Below are 21,605 nucleotides of genomic sequence, written 5' to 3'. Positions count from 1 at the left end.
ATATCCAATATTCAAACATCTGTTGGTACATCCTTCCATTCTACATCATCGCGCAACGAAGAGCGCTTCTCTTTCCACTTTCCGATGCCCCAACTTTGGTGTGCATTTATCCACGGAAGCCATTCTTCATGGTCCTCAGCTTGTCCATGATGGCGTCATCCGAGGACGCCCCAGTTGCGCTCCTGAAACGGGCATCCTGATTTAGTTCAATCCCATAAGATGCAGAAAACCGCGTACTTGATGGGCTCGGTGTGCAAGCGCATGAACGGGTTCCACTCCTTCTCGTTCCCGATGGTTGTGAGGCCGGTGACAACCTTGTTCTCGCGCGCGATGCCCTCGAGGCGCTGCAGGGCGGCGTTCTCTGGGTCGACCGACCTTGCGAACGCGACACTCCCCAGGGTGTACTCGTGCCCGTTGTACACAATCGTGCTGTCGGGCAGCGTCCCCAGGTAAGAGAGCGCCGCGTGCATCTCAGGGGCGGTGCCTTCGAAGAAACGACCGCAGCCGGCGATGAACAACGTATCGCCTGTGAAGACGCCGCCTGGATGGGATGAGGAGCCAGAGGTGGAGGTGGCGTGGTAGCAGATAGAATCTTGTGTATGACATGGGGTCGCAAGGCATCTACAGCGCTCTGAGTAAATGGCGCTCCCAGGTACAATCAGACTGGCGTACTTCACATGGACGGAGTCCCCTATGGTGAATTCATCTTGATCCCCAACAAAATTGGTCAATGCAGGAGTCTTGTTGCTGCCACCATAGATCGGGACTCCGGGGAAAGTAGCCGCCTGAAATGAAGGACATGCGGCATGAGTACTGCAGCGGTCATCGCTAGCCGGATATTATTGACGCACAAAAGCCTAGGGGCGACGTTCAATAAATGAATCTCTCTGAACGATACACCACGTACAAGATTCCCTCCGCTGTGGTCGTGGTGGTGGTGGGTCGTAATGCCTGCCACGATCTGGACACCAGCCTTATCAGCGGCAGCCTGGACCTTGGGGACGTCGTACGGATCGACGGCAGCTGCCTTGCGGGTGGTCTCGTCGACGAGAAGGTAGGCGTAGTTGTCGTCGCGCACGGGGACTGGAATGACCTTCATTCTGGAGATGGCAGAGACAGAGAAAGGTCGGGCGAGGTGGCGTGCGGGGCGGGCGAGGCGGGTGAGGAGCATGAGGAGCACCGATTCCCAGACGCCGAGTCTGCTGCCTCAGCAGGTGAGACTGTCACTGGACCTCAGTTCGTCTGCGCTTTCTCGTCGTCTCTTACTCCTCCCGCATGCAATTCCTACTGTTGGGACGACAGCAGACATGCGGTTGCATAGACGCCACGATCCCAACAGCAATGTATAAACGCCAGGCTTGACAACTTCGAATATGATGGTGATGGCCATCCACGGACAGTTCGCAGCGCACCGCCCTTATGTGCCTTTACATATCTCCTGGTCGCTCTTCGTCCTTCCCTTGTTTATCTGGCGTGCTTGTCCCGCGCCCCACGTCCGCAGACAAGCCTATTAGTGCAGGTCGCTCCTTATATTTATATCTTCTAGTGTGATGGATCCTGTTCAGCATGACTTGTTATCCCAGCCGCTGCCAAAGGTGCGGATTTAGGGAGCCGTATTTTTATGTTCACTGAAATCTATGTGCAGGAGAATGTGTCGTATAAGATTGATCGTGAGTGGCAAGGGCGTCCCAGTTACGAGTTTTCACTTAACAACACACGCGTGAATAGCAGCCCGACTTCTTAGCGCATTCTATTCGTTCTTCTCCGATGTTGCTTCTGCATATACCAAATCCGACCACCATTCCAGTCTCACAACCGCCGGCACCCCGCATCCGACAGCCATCTCGAGCACCCCGTCTTTAACAGCTGTCTCAAGCACCTCGATGGCCAAGGGTATCTCGACGGGCACCTCGAGTGCCCCGTCTTTAACAGCTTCCTCAAGCACCCCGATGGCCACGGGCATCTCGACGGGCACCTCGAGCGCCCCGGCTTTAACAGCTTCCTCAAACACCCCGATGGCCACCTCGAGCACCCCGATAGTCACCCCGAGCACCCTGCATTCAACAGCCACCCCAAGCTCCTCGAACTCGCGTGGAACCGCGTCGACTGCATCGCTCACATCCGCAGTCAAAAAGAATAATGGGGGCACTATCGCTGGTGGGGTTGTCGGCGGCCTAATCGCCCTGTTCTTGCTACTCGGCGCCCTGCTTCTCTGGCTGCGTCACAGGCGGAGAAAGCGCACCGCTCCCTCCAGCGAATTCATGGCTGCTGCGGGGCTCACGCAATCTGTTTCCCGCCCCTCGCCAATGTCTGTCGAGAAAGAGGAAGAAACATCACCAGCGTTCACCTCTGCCGCATGCCCCGACCCGCTTTACGAGAAAGTGCGAGCATACGTAGCGGCAGTACAGCAGCAGCATTATCAGGAGCACGTTCCGAGCCCGTCCAGGTCTTCTTGGGAGAAACCACTAAGAAGCGACAAGAGCTTCCTTATTGAATAGTTGTACGCGCTCGTCCAGTGCAGCGAATGTCGAAGGGTTTCTGATTGGAGTTGCTTTAGAATGTTTATTCGGCAACTGCAGTATACCATATCATTAGTTTGATGGTTTCAGTATCCTTGGTCATTCGGTGTACATCCGTGACTATAGTGTGTTTTTGCACGTATTCGGAAGTCTCACAATCATTTTTTCCATGTGTTGCGCACACTTTGTCTGCTGCGAATCGCAGAGACCTCACGCCCCACTGTTCGCGCTTGTACACTGACATGAGTTGTACCTGAGGTACCCGTTATACGATGCTTTAAGCTCTCAGAACTGAGATTTAAGAAGCCGTGCAAATTTGGAATTAACCATGTCTTGTACATCGCGGATAGAGCCTAGACAGAGACACTATCAAGCTGACCATAGGCGGCCTGTGACCACTACATCATCCTGGGATGGGATGGAACTGAATAAATATATGGCCAAAGTGTAACAATAGTCATGCAAATCCATATACAATTAGATGCTTTTCGGTCATTCCAATGTACCAATGTCTATCCCAATTACGAGTTAAAACCTTGAACGGCATCATACCGAGACACAGGACGTACCAATCAGATCAGTGATATACCTCACATCCCAAAGATCTTGAGGACCGCAGAACGAGCGTAGGGAATGTAAGAAAGCGTGTACCACGTATACGCGAGATACTCTACAATGACAAAGACTGGGTAGCCACCATTGAGCATAGGCCCACAAGCAACTGGTTACTGAACATTGTTGTACTCACTGATACAGAGAACCTGCAGATATGGATAACGGTCAGATATGAACGGCGGCAGGATAGATGACGTTTGACATACGTCACTGTCAATCACATATGCCGCAACGAAAACGAGTACGATAGATGCCAAGAATACAATGGTGGCTACTACTCGAACTGGCTTGAACATCTACAGTTCGCGAACATGAGCTCCATATGAGTGGCCCTAGCATAACAGTTACACACAAGTTTAAATTGCTTCATGAACTGTGCAGATGCAAGTCACTAGTCAGCTAATGATCAGGGTTCGGATGGCTCGCACGACGCACCCCTAGCAGGAATCCCGTCCCGACTAGCGAGATGATGGTTCCCAAAGCATACAGCACTGCGAGATGTACAGCATAAGGCAGGTCGAAGCGAGATAACTAAGGTATCATACCAGCAAACGTCCCAAGCTGTCCTACAAAGAGGAGGATGCTACCCAGTATACTGAGAACGAAACCAATGGCCAGACTAGACATCAAATGTCGTCACCGCAGACAACTGGCTCGCTCATTGTGCATAGGGAGTAGATATATTAAATGCTCACCAACCACCAAATCCATACAACCTCTGCGTTCTAGTTAAACCGAGAAACTGAAATGCCGAATCCCCCTCAAAGAACTGCGTCTCGGGTATAGTTCCCGCAGCAGCCTCAAGATTGAACCATCCCTTGGAGGCCATTGTCGTAATCAATAGTTGTAGCTTATAGGCGTGCCTGAGAGGTCGTTAGAAGAAGAGACAGCAGGTTTTGGTTACTGAATCAGGGGGTGCGTGTGGTAGTCGTTGGCGATCGGCGAAAGCAGTCCGTACGCTAGCCGTCGTACGCATTTCTGTTTCCGTCCGCAGCGCGCCTGCCACGTGTTGCCGACTGTGCCTTCACCGGAATCAAGACGGCTACAATACTCTTACAACGCGTCGAAATCCAACTTGACAGATTCCAGCTGAAACATCCACACAACTGGCTCGCCGTAGGGTGAGATAAAAGGACAATGTTATTTTCTCACTACTATGCGCGCGTAAGGTCGTAGTCGTCGTTACATGAAATTGCTACAAGGATTTTCGTTTAAGCTAGAGCCCCAAGATCATGAAGAACGTAAGTAGGTCATAGCAAAACTAGTTTGCATATCGTGAATGGTAAAGTGCAGATGATTTTAAACAAACAAAACGTCATAGCGAACACACATATTCCTAGCTTACTTTCATGCACAGCATTGACGAAGTGGAACCCATGGGAGAGTAGATAAAATATGACAGAATCTATATCGGCTTGCGACTGAGGATGTCTTGAATGTCAGTAATCGCGCGGGATGCCTCAATTGGCGTGCCGGGCAAGATAATGAGACGCTGCTTGGTTGTGTTCAACATTTGCAGAACGCTGGGCAGGACTCGGGAGATGTAAGGCGCAATAAGCGGATCCTGACATTATGGTGTGGTTTCAGCAACTTGGTTTGCAGAGTATCGCACAAGAGCTTACCTGTGTGTTGAGTGTGGAAGCAGCCCGCTGCAACCACCACATGGACAACTTAAATGAGTCGTCGAGAGGCGATGTTTCGCCCACTACGGACGAAAGCTAGACACCACGATTCCAATCAGATTTGTAACGACAGTCGCCGCCGGAAAACACTCACCCTATGTACGAGTGTCAGAACAACGGCTTGAGAAAGTAAGGTAGGACCGTTCAGGGGCATGATCACATCTGGCTTTGAACGAGCAAGCAATTCTCTAAGTTGTCTAATATCTTGCGTGCCAAGCACGGCTAGATAGGTGTCATCCCATTCCTCAGACTGGGCTGGGCTGGAGCGCACCACCGGCGGTTGTGGTAGTGGAGGAGGTACGGCTGGATGCGATGCCTGAGGAGCAGCAATATTTGCGTTGAACCAGCCCGCATGCATAGCAGGCGGCTGCGGTTGCTGCTGATATGTCGAATGCGGCTGTGAGGCGTAGGGTTGAGGTTGCGTGACGGGAGGTAGTGTTTGCTGGCGCATCAGCTGCGACAGACTCCCCTGGGAATGCTGCCCGTTGCTGGGCGCACCAGGCGAGTTGCGCGTTTGGATCGATGGCGGCACGGCCGAGGCGTTCATAGTAAGGAATTTAACTTGATCAGACAACAAACGAACCGCTGATTCAAGCTCGCGTATTAAAGACTGCGTGATATATGAGTCAATTTCATAGTATAGAAAATCGATAACCGACCTCTTGGCCTCGGAGAGCTTCAGTCTGCCAGGTGATAACTTCTTTCTTGAGGCTCAAAATCTCGGAGCGGATTTCGCGAGACAGCTCTTGATGCATTGCCGACGATTGCTGTGTATATGCGGGTATGAGAGTCTTCGTAATTGCATCCTTGACGTGTTTCTCGATGACGGGCGTCACAGCTCCGGTTACGCTACGAGCAATATGGGAAGAGACGTCAGGCCGGAGCAGCATCCTCTCAATTTCGTTGGGAAGATTCTATAAATGCTTGAGCTTATCAATCAAAGACAAGCAGATGCACGACGAACCTGCTTCATCGACTCCGAAAGGCCCTTTGAGATTTGGTTGTTGAGTGCCGACTTCACTTCGGTCTTGGTGATGTTCTCAAGAGACGGTAAAACCGAACTCTGTACTTCCGTCTTCACCGCCATTTCGACCACACGGGTAGTGTTCTTGGTCAACTCCGTCGAGATCAGCTTCAGAATCTTCTCTTGGCGAAGGAAGTCGGCTGCCTGCTCATTAGCGCGAGCTTCCTCCAATCGTTGATCTGAAAGCAGATGAGATTCAAAGGTTGTATGTCGAGTATTCAGGCCACTCACGTTGTTTGTCCAGTTCTTTACCAATCAAGCGTCCAATGCGAGTGTGGATATTCTCCTCCACCTTTCTGATTTCTTTGGACAGTGCGACTCCAAGGGGCGACTCGTTGATGACTGTGGCATCGCCACCGCGACCTCTGCCGTCCTTCTCCTTCTCCTTATTATCCTCTTTGTCTTTCTCCTTCCATCCGACCTTACTCTTAACATTCCTACCCCTCGACTCCTGAACACGACCGCTTTCGTCTCTGACGTGCTCGGTGTCGACCTCTTCAGACGGGGGCGTCTTTGCCCTAGGTGGACCCGCTACGGTCAAGGGTGGCTGAGAGGGTTGATTGACAGGCCCACTTGTGATGACGGGGGGCAGCTGCTGCCTAGTAGGCTTAGAATCATTCGACAATGTTGCCTGCGGTGACGATAGATAATCCGGGAATCTGGCGGGCGCAGAAACTAGAGCAGAGTCGAACCATTCCCTTCGTATGAGCACTTGATCAACGCCGGTAGAATGTACAGAGAAAGCGACCAGAGCCAGGTCACCGGGGGGAACTTTCGCCGCCACACAGGCAGCATTAGCCTCCTCGCCTGTGGGATCCGCGTCCGCAGTTAAAATCACGAAGTGAATAGTCGGTTTAGGCCCCAGGAACTCCAGCACTTGGTCAAAGTATGCGCCTCGTCCAACATCCTCACCTCCGGGAGATGGCGAAGATGAATCGAAATTAATCTTGAGCGCAATCAGGCTGTCTCTACGATTGTTGGCAATCCAAAGGGTATGGATTCGTGAGTCATAGTTAACGTGGCCGAACATATCCGGATCTTCTTGCTGGCCGTTGACGAATTTGACAGTAGACTGAATATACCTTCCCATCACTGGTAACAGCTGGAAAATAGTACCATTCTTACGACCCACAACAACACCGCCTTCGACAAACGTCAATGAGGAAGGGGTTTCATCGCCACGAATCTTGTGCGACCAGAACGGGACCTTATCGCTGATGTGCCACATCGTTAGGGTAGAGTCCTCAGAGATCGTAGCAATTGCGAAGCGAGGAACATCAAAGTCCAATGCAACAATCGGCTTGAACAAAGGACATCAATACATCGTGAATGAGCAACATAGAAAGCATACACACTGAAGGCACGGAGAAGATCAGAGCAACGCGATGCAAATCACTTTGCCTAATGGGCTCGCCACCAAAGACATGCAATGCATCTTCAATATTGATCAAGTACACATTCGTGGCCGACGCCACGGCAACCAGATCTGGTTGCTGAGGGTGCCACTTCACCGCCTGCAGAGGTTCTGTATCTCTCGAGGGCTCAACGCATAACATAATTTTTCCTCTGAAATCAGGATTCGTCAGGAAGCTACAAAGCAAAGGCCTACGTTGTACGTACGGCACATCGTCTGTGATGATCTCTGGCAACTCCCACACGACAAACCCACCATCAGAGGTCACCCCTGCGAGTCGGTTGCTGTGAACAGACATATCGCTGACTGCAGCACCTGAAGTGAAGAGAGGAGGCAACTGCAGGAGAGTACGATCGCCACTGGATCGCGAAATCACACGAACACGGCCTGCAGAGAATTGAGAACATAACCCATAGCAATGAAAGGAATACAGACCTTTCGTCATGGCATATGCAACCCAATGCGTCGCTCCAATCGTCGTACCCGGCAAGAACGCAGAATCCACCTTGACGAGCGCTATCGCGGTTGTCTTGACAGCTTCGCGAGAAGCTGATATCTCTTTGAGGTGTTGAGAAACATCGAACACGATACTCTGAGGCTGAGAGCTATGCAATGGTTCAGTTTCAAAACAATAATTTGGCAATCAAAAACTTGAAGAACGAACCTCGGGCTGCTATTCTTTCCTTTGGGACCTCTACCTCTGTTCTCCTGTCCAGGATTCCGAAATCCCGACCCACGAACGGGCGAGACTTCCTTATCCCTTCCGGTTGACGGCCCATAAATGGCAGGTCCTACAGGAGAGTCGCGCAGTGGACGGGGTACAAGATTACTCTGAGACTTTGGAGATGCTCGGGGAGGTGAAGGGGCGTGAACAGGCTGTGGAGGGAGAGGTCGAGACGCTCGCATCTGTACAGGCTCAGCCTGGGGTGAAATCTCCTCGCTAGGAGCATAGGGATCATAGGGAGAACTTGACGATGGCACTGAGCCAGAGAGGGAAGCCTGCCCTCTCGTCAACTGCTCCATCAAGTTTTCTACAGATTTTCGTTTGGGGTCGATACCAATAGATGGCCACGTCGGCTCTTCAATATTACCTGATACAACAGGCTGTTGCTGGGGCGGGGGCTTACGCTTGATCGACCCAGATGTGTTCGCCAACGCATCAAAAGGAGAAACAAATTCGAAAAGAGACCTGCGGGCAGGCGAAGGGGCACGTTGCTGACCTGCTGGAGGACTCAGCATGTCAGAGGGCTCCCTCGATGCCTCCGAAGGGTGTGATGTATCCTGTGCAGAAAATTCGTTGTCATGAGGCGGAGCCTGCTCGGGCCCGCTTTGGAGATAAGTTGGAGAAGGACCAGTGGTCGACAGAGGGGGATACTGAGGTTCCGGATAGTTATATTTTTGCGCATTGCTACTCTCGTTACGGACACAAGAGGAAAGAAAGGGCGACACGTTAGCGCGCCGAAAGAAACATGCAGAACAAATGAAGAAAAGTGCGCATTGAATGTCATATTCCCGCAAAGGTAGGCCCGATACGGCAGCGATCATATCGCATTTAATACCTCACATCGCGTGGAAGGACATAACTCACCCTGACATGAGCTGTTCCAGCAGCAATTTGCCCTGCGTCTCATTGTTCGACATTGTGTTTCTCGGCGCGGAACCAGGGGGTGTAGGAACCTGCTGGGGAGCGGCACCGCCGACAGGAGGAAGTTGTATACTGGCTACAGGGGCTGAGACAGAGCCAAGCAGAGTCAACAGGGCATTCTGCCTTTCAACAGTAGGATTCGTGGGGGCGGACATGGAGGAAGAAACTGAACCAGCGTTCACAGAAGCTGGGCTAGCGTGCCTCGAGTTGGTATGCTCTTGGGACGGCAGATAGATATTGGAACTGGTGTGACTTGGCTGCGGGCTAACATGCGAAACGGATGGGGCGTTCAGGGTGTTGAAGAGATTATCGAGTTGAGTAGTGGAGGGTGCGGGGGGAGGATCAAGATGTGAAGGTGCAGGCGAGACGTGCTGGTCGCTCGGCTGTGAGGGAGGCAGCTGGAAGGGCTGCTGAGAGGGAGGAGGTGAAGGGCCTCGGGAAAAGAGATTGTCTCTGGAATTAATAGGATCCATCGCAGTCGTCGCGTATCAAAGACTGCAGACGAGAGACTATCGAGGAGGAGAGAGAGAGCCGGAATGCAGCACGCAGAGTCGAGAGTCTTACACAATCCTGGGCGGGGTTGCCTCGTTGAGAACACGAGGTTGCTCGGCAACGCCCGGCTATATGGGTCGAAGGCTTGCCTCGCCTCGCTTTGGCTCGCAGGTCATGGTCCATCACCATGCGTTCCCAGCCGACACGACCACAGCATCGAGGCACTCGCACATTCGCATAACTTCCCGCCATTCGCGAGGCATAACCACCCACAACTGACCCACAGCCAGCGGCATTTTCGGTGACTCATAAACAATGGCCCCGCACCTCACTCGTCCTGCTTTTGCCCACAAACCGTGTAAGGCGCGGGTAGGATCCGCGGAACATGAGGATGATGACATTTGCTATCGTACCACCACAAGCACTGAATCCGATAGTCACGCCTAAACAACGTTGATGCCATACGTGTACTGCGACGGAACTAGCATGTCTAGGTGGCTTGCTCGTCCATGCGTTCACGGCGCACAACTAAATACCCTGAATCAGTGGGCAGAATTGTGAGGGCTGTAGGCGATATCGGCGAGCAATTAGTGACACACAAAACATACTGGTCATCGCATGCTATACCTGCTCATATTCGTCTAGAAATAGATATCATGGCCAAGACGTGAGTGGTATTCAGGACACTTCGAAGGGAGAGCATACTGAAGGTCATCTCTGAATTCGAGCATCTTGATAATGACCTGCAACTCCAAGCAAAGTTCTTGCACGGTGGGCAATTGACGAAGTTCGGCGGTCGAACATGCGTCGGGAACTGGTCGCGAGACTCTATCGCATTTCCCTGCAGTGTTCGGAGCACGATCACTCGGCCAGACTTTACATGCAAAGAACATTGCAAGTGGACCAATCAGAGGCTACCGATCTGCCATGTTCGGTGCCCGAATGTAATCTAATGCTCGAGCCCAGAAAATGGAGTGATAATGCGATCTCTTTTGGCGCATATTCGGTACATGCTCGACGGTCGGACATCGCGTTTTGCCCACGGTGTTGCTATACGGTAAATTGTCGTCCACGGTCCATGGGCCTTTCATTCACTGAACGGGGGACCCGGGTGTACTTAATTCAGAAGAGTCCCTGAATTGAGAGTCCCAACTGGCCGTGCCTGAATATCTGCCATATACGTGCAAACAGCCCACGCAACGATAAGATAACATCAGAAGCTGACCTTTGAAATCAAGCTAGATGCCAAGGTCATGGACTACCTACACTAGTAGCCGAGCCCAACATAAAGAACTCTAGAACTGCAACAATTACGTCTTTACGGAGGCAATGAGACTTTTCTGCGTCGCGTGGTATCCTGTAGTGCGACTCAAGGAGCCAACTATGACGGACATGTCCGAAAGCTTAGATACTCACCCATGATATAACGACCAACCTCGTACCTTTCGAGGTCACTTTTGAGAGATAGCATAGGAGACAAGACAGAGCCACTAACAGATGATCCAAGAGAAAGACAGCTGCCAAAGGTACGCTCATCTATAGGTGTTATCGTGCGAGTGCCCAGGCCGAGCGATACAAAAAATCGAAGGACCTTGTCCAGTATCATCAGGAGACAGATAATGGGGTCTAGGGGAAGCTGGGAGCAGAGAGATTACTTCTAAATCAATAACCCAGGAACGACAAGTGCCCAAGAGGTCATTCAGTATCTGCACATTTGCGGGCATAACGCGGCAGAAGAGGCTTCATACTTATCGTGCCCGTGTTGTCTGCGATTTTCGATATGCCACAAAACCATTCGGGCTAGTCTACACCATTCAATTGAGCTAATTCCGCCGCTGTTGATGTGACAAATTGATTCGTAGAGCTCCTGATAGACATGTGAGCAAGTATACTGAACATGAGTGAAGCGAGCAATCTTACTGGCCGAGTTACAAGCGAGAACGATACCTGGGGGCTGACTGAAGCCGGTACAAGGGCCCACCTGATCTCCAAGTCAACGTCCTGTCGTGCTGTGACTCGTGAGTGATGATATGGGCACCACATCATGATGCGCCAATACGTAGAGAAGCATAGCTGGGCAGCCTTATTGCCATTTAAGTGCTGGTACAATCGTGAACGAGCAATGCCTTTTGAAATTGCATAACGTGCATATGGTAGAGGTATTAATCGGTTTGCCCATCCGCATGCTAGACTATAATTGGCTCGCGGATTGGACGCGACACGTGTTCTTGGATGAAGAGGGATATAAGGCGAGCCCTGCCTCATCTCTCCGTCAGTCTTCACCACCCATCTAACCCACACAATCGAAGCCAGCTCACTTTCGCAAATAATGTTCACTGTTCGTTATTTCTTTTTTAACTTGACCTTACTACGCCTTTCTAACTACCTATTCTCCAGGCTACTGAAGTTCCCAAGAACGCTGCCAACTGTGGCTCGAGCAACTGCAAGTGCGGCGACACGTCTGTATCATTTTCCGATATATTTCGAGGCAGCGTACTTATTGATGGATTTGCCACCAGTTGCCAGTGCAAGGTCGGGGAATGCAAGTGCTGAGCGTCATGCACCCTATGCAAGCTTATTTCTTGTAACACTATGCGATCGTCGTTGCCATCCGCCGTGTATACGAAGTGTACTTTGGAGTTCTGTAATGATATCGCTGAAGAGCAGCTAGCTGCAAGCCTGATGTTAAAATGGCAGTGAGAGTGTGAAAATGAAAAGCATAATGTGCTTCAGGTCAGCGCGCGAGTACATATTCGATTCAGAATATCAGCCAAGAATCTAGGAACCAATAGAGCTGAAACAGCTTCCGATAGGTCGGCAATAATACACTGTGAATTCTTACGCGTTGGTCTGAAATCTATTAATCCCCTCCGCTGCGGAAGCTGTGAGAATGGTGCTGGCTTCGATGTATTCGAGATGGCTTACTCAAATCTTTGTATCTCTGCTTCCGCATGGGATCAATGTCCTGTAGGACTGCTAAGAGAACTAAGCAGCTTTGTATGATTTGTTGACGCTGAGCATCATTCAAACGACTGGTATGATTCTGTAGCGTAAGCTGTTTATAGAAAACCAGCGACTCCATGCACCCTAGACCCGTGATCAGATACGTCGCTCAAATCCGTTCTGAAAGTACACACATTTACTGTCAGGCTGCTCGTCTAATAGTTCTTGAACAGAAGCGATCTCTCTGGAAAGAATTGCATAGTCTTTGCCTAGTTGTGCATCTGAGTAGTGTATCGAAAAACATATCAATTACATACCTTGTCCCACCAGCCATCGATGATAGATCCATACACTCTGGTCGCCCGGGTCCGTGTACATCGCATTCTTTACTAGATCGAACTCTGGCAGAAATGGTATCTATTTCAGCGATGTGAGCCGCACTTGCCAGTCAGGAATTCATTACCTTTTTCCCTGCATATCTCAGGGCTGAGCTTCCCTTGATCCCAAAGCGACGTAAGAACTTTGGAACGTTGATGCCATGCGCTAAAATTGGAGAAATTGGCTTCGATTTTTCGAGTGGTGTATGCTAGTTCCGTTTGCTCGGGTCGTTTCACCGGCATACTGGACAAAACATATCGTCGATAGTTCCATGCAAGGACTGTAGCACTATCAACACGCGCAAAACGTGCGCCAGAGAACATTACGCCTTACAGTTTCGTGCATCGACATCGAGCATCTTCTCTACCACAAATAGTTCTTTGTTCCAATTGGATATCCTCCAGCCATCCGCATCATCCTGCGTGGGACCATCCGGGACGGCTTCTAGACACCAACGACGATGGTTCCAGATCCAATAGACTTTGGGGTGTTGCTTGAGATGTGTCATAGTAAAGGATAGATCGTTCGATAGGATATCATTTACTTGAGAAGGTTCACTTAAGAGAGGTACTCCAGTCACTGTCCCAGGAGCAGTTGAATAATTAAAACCACATACCTAGTTGGGAAGATGCCATTGAGGAAAATATCTCTCCTGTAGTTCCAGACAGTGTAGAGCTCCGGGTTGATCTGGAGTACGCGGGTAGTCAATTCCAGTGCATCTTTGCTCCAGTCTTTCCGTTTTCTCTGAAAGCGCAGAAGCAGTATAACCACCGCATACGGTATTTAGAATACTCAACGCACCCTCGCTAAGACAGAGTCGGCCAAAATTAGGTATTCTTTAAGCTTCGCTTGCTCGCGCTGTTTCTTAGCCTCTAATGCCTCTTGAGTGTAGCGCACTCGTTTGACGCTGTGCTATTGAGGAATAAGTCATTTTGCAGATCAGATACATTCAACGAACAAACCATGATTTTGGGCTATTATCAACGGAGATTGTATGGTGACAGTGCTGCGAGAAGGCAGTTCGGCGAGTGAAGCGGGCGTCTACACGACCTCGACGCGTGCAGCCACCGTTAGCTCGCTCATCCACTCTCTCCATCCTCGGTGGCCTGGTCTTTTGGCCGTTATGCCCGTACCTGTATCTACCACTCCTTCATTGGAGTCGCTGACGGATATCTTTCCCGTAACCTTCCCTGTTCCAACACCTACAACACACCCGGACCTTGTTTCAACACGAGACGTTGTCCGTGAAGAAGACCTTCTCCGAAATCCTTTCTCCTTCCGGCATTGGTGGGCAGCCATACAAAACACCAAGGAGGCCTCTTCTGCCCTACTGAAAGCCCAAGGACCTTCAGATCTGAGTCCGGATGTTGCTGCTCTGCTTGGGCCCTTGGCTTCACCTGTTGCTCGCAAGTCTCTTCAACGCCTGACATATCTTTACGAGGCTGCGCTCGCGCAGTTCCCTACGTCATTCAAGCTATGGAAATCTTACCTCCAAACCCGGATGTCGTATGTTTTGGGTAAGTTGATTGTCAAGAAAAGGGCTGGTGGCAGGAAGAAATTCCCGGAAATGAGAGAAGCATTAGAAGATGAGAAGGAAGATATGGAACAGTGGGAGGGAGGTTTGGATGGTGTTGTCGGATGGGAGGAGTGGAAGGCACTGATTGCAACATTCGAACGCGCTCTTGTGTGGTTACCCAAAGTATGTCCAATCAAAAGCACACCGTCAAGTATGACTGATAGTCCATTTAGATGCCGCGGTTGTGGCTGCTCTACTTGTCTATATTCAACCATCCGTTTTGCCCTCCGTTAGTGTCACACACCCATGTCCGCCGCACTTATGACCGCGCTTTCCGAACTCTTCCGCCATCTCTTCATTCACGCATATGGGCTCGTTATCTGCTTTGGGCTGAGGGAAAAGGTGGCGCGACAACAGTTGCTGTGTACCGACGCTACCTAGCTGTCGATCCTAGCGTTACTGAACGGTACACTGCCCTTCTCCTGTCAGAAAACAATTCCGATCCACGACCACTCGAAGCAGCAAAACTACTTCTCTCTTTGGCTCGTAAAGCAGCGAGAGGAGAATACACTAGTCCAGAAGGCAAGAGCCCATACCAGCTATTAGGTGATTTCTTGGACGTGGTTGAACAACATGCAGAGGAGGTGGGTATGGATGTAGACGACACAGTTGAATCGCATGAGGCACATGCGAGAGAAGAGGATGCACAAACGACATCAGTTTCTTCCTCCGAACCGGCCTCTGTAAATGGCAAGCTCATCCGCTTCGCGGGTCCTGCTGTTGCTGTTAGTGCCGATGGCAAAACACCGCTTGCGCCTTTTGACGAGGACGAGGACCCCACAAGTCTGCGGAAGCTCAACATAGAACGAATCGTTCATAAAGACGGTCTGGACGTATACAAGGACCAGGCGGGTCGCTTGTGGACAGGGCTGGCAACGTATTGGGTAAAGCGAGGCGAGTTCGATCGTGCCAAGATGACATTCGAAAATGGCATCGCTTCTGTTCTCACTATCCGGGATTTCACGCAAATCTTTGACGCGTACGCGGAGTTTTCGGAGAGTCTGATCAGTGCTATGATGGAAAGCTTAGCCAACCCAGACGATGAGGAGGATGAAGAAGACGTCAAGGAAACAGAGGCTGAACTTGACGTGAAGATGAAGGAGTTTGAAGAGCTCATGGACCGGAGACCATTCCTTGTCAATGATGTACTCCTGAGGAGGAATCCAAATGACGTGCAGGAGTGGGAGAAGCGAGTGGCATTATGGGGCAGTAACGATGAAAAAGTCGGTAGTCTGTTCAATATTCAAAACGTCAGATGGGGGATTGATGAGTTATTTTGACAGGTTGCAGAGACATACGGCCAGGCTCTGTCAACTGTCGTCCCCCGCAGAGCAACAGCGAATTTCCACCGTTTGTTCATCAACTTCGCGAAATTTTATGAGGAAGGTGGTACGACAGGAGAAGCAGAGCACGACTTGGATAGCGCTCGGAAAGTTTTGGAGAAGGCAACAAAAGTCAACTTCAAGTCTGTAGACGAACTGGCCGAGGTCTGGTGCGAATGGGCGGAAATGGAGATTCGACATGAGTATGTACTTCCGGAAGCCCGATTAACGTAGGAAAGTTCTCACTTGGACTTGCAGGAATTACGACGATGCAATTCGAGTGATGCAACGAGCCGCTGCTGTTCCGAAGAACACCAAGGTCAACTACCATGAGCACGTATGTTTGTCTGGATTTCCTTTTTTCCCCATTACTAAGCTCCTTGCAATGTAGTCATTATCAGTTCAAATGCGTCTTTTCAAATCGCTGAAGCTCTGGTCATTTTATGTGGATCTAGAAGAATCACTTGGGACTGTAGAATCCACGAAAGCGGTGTACGACAAGATTTTGGAGCTTCGCATAGCAAACGCGCAGGTCATCGTCAATTATGCAGCTTTCCTTGAAGAGAACAAGTACTATGAAGAGAGCTTTAAGGTGATACTCGACGTCATTCCTCTTCGATAGGTGCTCAGCATCATCTATGCAGGTCTATGAGCGCGGGACTGAGCTGTTCACATTCCCTGTATCCTTCGAAATATGGAACATTTACCTTGCCAAGTTCACCAAACGATATGTAAGTCAACTTTCTTCGTAGCACAAAGCGTATTGTCTTGACGGAATTCCTGATCAATACAGGGCGATTCGAAAGTGGAACGTGCGCGAGACTTGTTCGAGCAAGCATTGGAGAAATGTCCAGACAAGTTCTGCAAGCCAATATTCATGATGTACGCGGCATATGAGGAAGAATTTGGCCTAGCAAAACGGGCGATGTCTGTATATGATCGTGCAACACGTGTGGTTGCCGACGAAGACAAGTTCGAAGTGAGTGGGATTGTTTGTCGAGCTATCAAGCCTCGATGATTAATTGATATGTCTAGCTATTCACTATCTACATCGCCAAAGCGACCGGCAACTATGGTCTTCCTGCCACTCGTCCAATATACGAGCGGGCGTTGGAAGTGCTCCCAGACAAGCAAACTGCCGAGATGTGTCTGCGGTTCGCAGCAATGGAACGCAAACTTGGTGAAATCGACAGAGCGCGTGCGATTTACATACACGCATCGCAATTCTGTGATCCTAGGGTCAATCCCAAGTTCTGGGCGGAGTGGAACACCTTTGAGATCGAGACCGGCTCGGAGGACACATTCCGAGACATGCTTCGGATCAAGCGTAGTGTCCAGGCCCAGTTCAACACCGAAGCATCGTACCTAGCAGCACAGATGGCCGTAAAGGAGAACGGAGACGCGCAAAAAGAGGACGTGGAGGTGCCTGCGGATCCTATGGCTGCGGCCGAGCTACAAGCTGGCGGAGTCAAGGGGCCTGCCTTCGTTTCTGCACAACAAAAACTTCCACCTACTGAAGAGGAAGAGGATATGGAACCTGCGTCCGGGCCAGGCAATGCGGACGAGATCCATATATCGGATGATGAAGACGTATAGTTATTGCCGTTGTATTGTGTTGTCGCTTGTTGTATATTGCTCTGCATCTATTTTTGACCGTTCCAGCGGTCGATCTCCACTGCGCATAGGTCTTCCCAGCGAGCTTCCCAGCCGCCGTCTTCAAGGAATGGCTGCGCCGCCCATTTTGCTATCGCCTCGCGTGAGACGTCGAAACTCACGTTGTGAGCTCGTAGAGATTGCATGATTTCTGCATGCATGGTTAATGAGCGATGGTAGGGTATAAGTATATTTGGGATGGAAATGACTACCATGGACGTCAGCAGCCGTCAGGAGAAAGATGTCGCTACGTACCGAATTTCTCCAATGACCAGGTTACCCACAAGGGTTCCTGTACCCATCTCCAGCCTTTAACTTTGTGCGCTTCACATAGAACAGATTCCATGTTCTCGATGATGTGATTCATCTTCATAAATTGCTTCTTCTGCGAGTGGAGTGAGCGGGGGAAACGGATGGGTGTTAGCAGACAACTTACGAGCTTCGTTTCGACAGCATCCAAATCAGATATGTATTGCTCCATCAAAGCGATCTTCGGCCCTACCAAACGATACGTTGGTTGTGTTTTTGAGAAGGCGTGGAGCGCGTTACTGCCAAAAAAAGATGTTAGGGTCGGAAGACAGCCGAAGGGCGACTACAATGGTCCGGACACTCACTCCAAGTCAGTTCTGGTGTCCACTAGGCCTTTGGCTGCTTTCAAGCCATCCATAAGAACGATGTCTTCCCATGTCTCCGTGACTGCGCGCAGCTCTTGCAATAGCGTCCGGATTTTGCGATGATAAGTAGACTCGGTGAGTCTGGAGGGCGAAGATGGGGCACTTGGAGACTTTATCCGCACAGGGGAAGCGCTAGGCGTCGATGGGCCTTTAAAAGAGGCGAGACGGCTCATTACCCCAGGCGAGCGGATCAGAGAGACGGCTCCAGACAAGATACAATGATAGGCGCCAAGCTGATCGCGTTCGGTATAAAATCCAGATTAGGTAGGTTAATACCTGCTCTGAGCCGCTTCCGAATCTTGACAAGTGACTACTCCCGTCGAAAATTCGCCATCCGTTTCGTTTTTGCGTTGAAAGCCATGGATCCAGCGGACACCTCGAATCTCATGCGATCGGAAGCGGAGCTACTTCTGCAGGAAGTATGTATGCTGGCGTATGCTTATGTCCGCTCGGCTGACTCTCGCGTTCAAGTCGCGCAAGAAAAAAGCAGAGAAAATTAAAACTCTCGGCTCGCCGATAGAGCTCGCAGGTGTAGCTCTCGGACTCGAGATCCGAGGGAATCATGCCTGGATAGCGGAGAACACAGCCGTCGCCAGGAAAGTGGACCTCGAGGTCGTTCTTCTCGGATATGCGCGACTCTGATCCTCTCTGACACTGATACGACTTTCAGACAGGAAGAACGCTACAGCTTTTCCGTGGACACAGCGCGCCACTAACATGCCTCGCGTTTTTTGACAAGGTGCAGGGCTCGGGCGCGGGCGATATGCTGGTCACTGGGTCTTGGGATAAAGTGACGAACATGTTGTGAGACGTATGTCAGCTACTGATCGAGCCGCGCAGACCATCAAAATATGGGATACCGCGGCACGTTTCTAGTTGGCATTTTTTGTTGCAGCCGACTCATTGACAGGCGCACGTATTCGGTGTTTAGACTAAAAAACTGATCTCCTCGACCCTGGCACACTCGGATTTTGTCAAAGCACTCTTCGTCATACCCTCTCTGCAACTCCTCATATCCGGAAGCTCGGACAAAATTGTCCGGTTCTGGTTCGTGCGTGATGATCATTCTGACCTACGTCTACTGACGACCGCCCAGGGATCTCTCAGCATACCAGAATGGCCAGCCGCTGCAGTCAACGGGATCGATTTCTGCGCACCTCAGACCTGTAGAAGCCTTTAGCGCACGAGTTATGGGAGATTCTGCGATACTTTATACGGCAGACACCATGGGCATGATGAAGGTGTGGAAACTGACGAGGGAAGACGGCAGCGCGTCACGGTGGAAAACCACCCTTTTGGAAGAACTGAACCATCACCGCACCCGGATCAACGAGATCGTCTGCGACAACGGGATGCTGTGGACAGGTGAGTGCAATTCAATTTGTTGTGGCCCGCATAGACACCGACGGCCGATCACCCGATCCACAGCCTCGTCCGACGACACCGTACAAGTCGTTCCGGCCGATACATCCACTGCGTCGTCTACGTCCAAGCCCGCGCCGCCCATCGTCCACCCCACCGCAGTCAGAGCCGTCCTGCCGCTGCTGGAGAACTACCTGCTTACCGGCGCGGGGGACGTCATCCGCCTGTACGACGTGTGCGCGCTGGACGAGCCGGAGCTGCTGTCGGAGGTAGACGGGCACTGGCACGACGTGACTATGCTGCGCGTCTGGATGCGCAAGCGGCCGCAGGCAGAGGGCCACCCGAAGGGCGCGGTGGCGGTGGAGCCGTGGGTGGTCAGCGCGAGCCTGGACGGGACGCTGCGGAAGTGGAACCTCGCTGGTGAGTCGTGTGTCGTGCGCGTATGTCGCTTCGGGCGACAGATGCGAACGCTGATCGGTGCGTTCGGGCGTGCAGACATGATGCAGAGTTCGGGGCCGAAGGCTCCGCCGCAGGCAGAGGAGAAGCCGCAGAAGCTGGCGCCGACGGGCGCGTTCCAAATGTCAGAGGAGGAAGAGCGGGAGCTTGCAGAGCTGATGTCGGACGACGATGAGTAACGGCGCAGCGCTCATCTTGTGCGTAAGAGTTTGACTCGCTGCTACTACCCTTATCTGGATTTGTTGCTGGGCAGTTAGTAATGAAAATTTCGGCGTTGTGGCCAGCCATTTCGGTGTCGATTTCGATTCTGACCAGGACAATGGTGAGAGAATCGATAGTGTGCGGCGTTCTCCTCATTCCTTCCTGCCCAACTCGTCCGACGATGTGGCTTGCATTCTAGTGAACGGGTGCCACTACATCCGCCGACTTCTGCAAGAATAGAGTAGCATTCCATTTTAAGAAAGTCAGAGGATAGCAACTTGAGCCTACCGGGGAGTTCCCCTCAGGGGCGGTCGGAGCCAAGTACAGGAGCTTTCCGCTTCAGGCGGTATCCGCTCATGGGAGCATAGCGGCGGTCTCAACTTTGTGAGTGCCTGTCGTCACCTTTCGCCTCCCACCTTCAACCAGCCACGCCCGCCAATTTGTTACCCCGCTTCACACTCTCGCAGCGCCATTCGGACAGTTGGATTGGTCGCTATGCACTCTTCGGCAGATCGCGAAGCACACGCTGCACGGTCGATTCAGGGCAGAATCGACGAGTTTCGCGAGGTGAGAGAACGTGTGAAGCGGGGGCTGGAGGAGCTCCAGGAAGGCACGGCGAGACTAAAGGAGGACACCGCGCAGCTGAGAGAGGACATCGCCCGGCTGCGAGCGGACATAGGCTTGCCGAGGGTGCGTCTCACTTCATGCGTTTATTGCCGAGTCTGCATGCACGGACAGCGGGCTGAAGCTAATTTCATCAGAGATCCAAGCCCCCGCAGAAGCCGATTGAAGTGCGCCTCGAACCGAGGAGCATAGACACTTTGCCGATCGTGACTTTGACTTTGATCCCAAACTCCTTTTGAAAAACGTTCAGGTTGTATACCATGGGGTTCAGGTTTTTTACATCCGAGATATATAGCAAGTAGAGTGTGCGGCCGCACCGGTACGAAAGAAATGAAATGGTCATCTTCTCACAGCTTCGTTCGGGTTATGAGCTGGGCGTTCGCGTTTTGCACGCTTGCAGCTGCCGTAGAGACTAGTTCGTCGACTCTGCATGTTCCGCGCTTAGGAAAATACGGGGATGAGATCAATGACGGTCACTCACATAGCCTTGGCCGGCTTGATGTCCTGTCGGCACATTGAAGGGGGGGATCAGTTACTCCACGCAGAGGGTATATCCCGTAGCGAAATCTAGCTCACATGGATAGCCGCGGCAACCTTACCCATCAGCCCTGCGACACCGTCAGTATTCTGCAGCACGCAACCGACAGAGACCACACGCACACATCCGCCCCTCCAACGACCGCTCCGGGTGTCTCTCCATCTCCACCTCGTGCGGAAGCTTCCCCTGCGCCGTGAGCTCCTCGACTTCCTGCCGGCGTGCCTCCCTGCAGCGGCGCCACGTCAGCACGAGAGGGGGCTGTACCATGCAGTAGCAGAACGCCGAACGACGCACCAGCTCGCGACGTAGGGCGTGCGGCGCACGCTGAGGGGGCGCCCGGAGTAGATGAGCGTGCGCGCGACGTCGTCGTAGCCGGCAGAGACGACGAGTTCCTTGTGGCGCTGCGGTGCGCCCGCCTCCTCGCTTGCGACGAAGCGCGTGCCGACCCAGACGCCCGCCGCGCCATACCTGTGCGCGCCGTCAGCCA

General features: G+C 51.7%; 9 protein-coding genes across 9 annotated transcripts; 3 read left to right on the top strand and 6 right to left on the bottom strand.

The window, feature by feature from the left end:
- Positions 1–106: 106 nt before the first annotated feature.
- FIBRA_05052 (uncharacterized protein) lies at positions 107–1,171 on the bottom strand (the record flags this gene model as incomplete). The annotated part of the gene is made up of 5 exons (XM_012326830.1): positions 107–182; positions 238–621; positions 673–785; positions 852–857; positions 908–1,171. 5 exons carry the CDS (start codon positions 1,169–1,171, stop codon positions 107–109), a joined length of 843 nt encoding a protein of 280 aa, XP_012182220.1.
- Positions 1,172–1,550: 379 nt separating this feature from the next.
- FIBRA_05051 (uncharacterized protein) lies at positions 1,551–2,498 on the top strand (the record flags this gene model as incomplete). The annotated part of the gene is made up of 3 exons (XM_012326829.1): positions 1,551–1,595; positions 1,646–1,670; positions 1,729–2,498. The coding sequence occupies 3 exons, from the start codon at positions 1,551–1,553 to the stop codon at positions 2,496–2,498; spliced, it is 840 nt and encodes a 279-aa protein (XP_012182219.1).
- Positions 2,499–3,109: 611 nt separating this feature from the next.
- FIBRA_05050 (uncharacterized protein) lies at positions 3,110–3,963 on the bottom strand (the record flags this gene model as incomplete). Its single annotated transcript, XM_012326828.1, has 7 exons — positions 3,110–3,204; positions 3,268–3,280; positions 3,341–3,430; positions 3,487–3,507; positions 3,570–3,625; positions 3,680–3,753; positions 3,830–3,963. The coding sequence occupies 7 exons, from the start codon at positions 3,961–3,963 to the stop codon at positions 3,110–3,112; spliced, it is 483 nt and encodes a 160-aa protein (XP_012182218.1).
- Positions 3,964–4,539: 576 nt separating this feature from the next.
- On the bottom strand, positions 4,540–8,799 carry FIBRA_05049 (uncharacterized protein; the record flags this gene model as incomplete). The annotated part of the gene is made up of 10 exons (XM_012326827.1): positions 4,540–4,698; positions 4,757–4,852; positions 4,911–5,426; positions 5,476–5,730; positions 5,781–6,019; positions 6,072–7,140; positions 7,196–7,406; positions 7,461–7,641; positions 7,690–7,859; positions 7,919–8,799. The coding sequence occupies 10 exons, from the start codon at positions 8,797–8,799 to the stop codon at positions 4,540–4,542; spliced, it is 3,777 nt and encodes a 1,258-aa protein (XP_012182217.1).
- Positions 8,800–8,838: 39 nt separating this feature from the next.
- Positions 8,839–9,372, bottom strand: FIBRA_05048 (uncharacterized protein; the record flags this gene model as incomplete). Its single annotated transcript, XM_012326826.1, has 1 exon — positions 8,839–9,372. One exon carries the CDS (start codon positions 9,370–9,372, stop codon positions 8,839–8,841), a length of 534 nt encoding a protein of 177 aa, XP_012182216.1.
- A 2,857-nt stretch (positions 9,373–12,229) lies between these two features.
- Positions 12,230–13,808, bottom strand: FIBRA_05047 (uncharacterized protein; the record flags this gene model as incomplete). The annotated part of the gene is made up of 9 exons (XM_012326825.1): positions 12,230–12,264; positions 12,317–12,478; positions 12,529–12,603; positions 12,652–12,735; positions 12,798–12,992; positions 13,046–13,269; positions 13,329–13,456; positions 13,514–13,619; positions 13,675–13,808. 9 exons carry the CDS (start codon positions 13,806–13,808, stop codon positions 12,230–12,232), a joined length of 1,143 nt encoding a protein of 380 aa, XP_012182215.1.
- A 27-nt stretch (positions 13,809–13,835) lies between these two features.
- Positions 13,836–17,206, top strand: FIBRA_05046 (uncharacterized protein; the record flags this gene model as incomplete). The annotated part of the gene is made up of 8 exons (XM_012326824.1): positions 13,836–14,411; positions 14,462–15,511; positions 15,572–15,813; positions 15,869–15,947; positions 16,002–16,202; positions 16,255–16,341; positions 16,404–16,589; positions 16,646–17,206. The coding sequence occupies 8 exons, from the start codon at positions 13,836–13,838 to the stop codon at positions 17,204–17,206; spliced, it is 2,982 nt and encodes a 993-aa protein (XP_012182214.1).
- Positions 17,207–17,253: 47 nt separating this feature from the next.
- FIBRA_05045 (uncharacterized protein) lies at positions 17,254–18,110 on the bottom strand (the record flags this gene model as incomplete). The annotated part of the gene is made up of 4 exons (XM_012326823.1): positions 17,254–17,471; positions 17,519–17,648; positions 17,700–17,811; positions 17,878–18,110. The coding sequence occupies 4 exons, from the start codon at positions 18,108–18,110 to the stop codon at positions 17,254–17,256; spliced, it is 693 nt and encodes a 230-aa protein (XP_012182213.1).
- Positions 18,111–18,296: 186 nt separating this feature from the next.
- On the top strand, positions 18,297–19,934 carry FIBRA_05044 (uncharacterized protein; the record flags this gene model as incomplete). The annotated part of the gene is made up of 7 exons (XM_012326822.1): positions 18,297–18,356; positions 18,409–18,549; positions 18,608–18,741; positions 18,778–18,805; positions 18,869–18,984; positions 19,034–19,302; positions 19,366–19,934. The coding sequence occupies 7 exons, from the start codon at positions 18,297–18,299 to the stop codon at positions 19,932–19,934; spliced, it is 1,317 nt and encodes a 438-aa protein (XP_012182212.1).
- Positions 19,935–21,605: the final 1,671 nt, after the last annotated feature.

Source organism: Fibroporia radiculosa (genome assembly GCF_000313525.1).
Source record: "Fibroporia radiculosa TFFH 294 genomic supercontigs, scaffold3721, whole genome shotgun sequence".
Lineage (NCBI taxonomy): Eukaryota > Fungi > Basidiomycota > Agaricomycetes > Polyporales > Fibroporiaceae > Fibroporia > Fibroporia radiculosa.
Note: the sequence above shows the minus strand (reverse complement) of the source record. Positions and strands in the feature narration are given on the sequence as shown.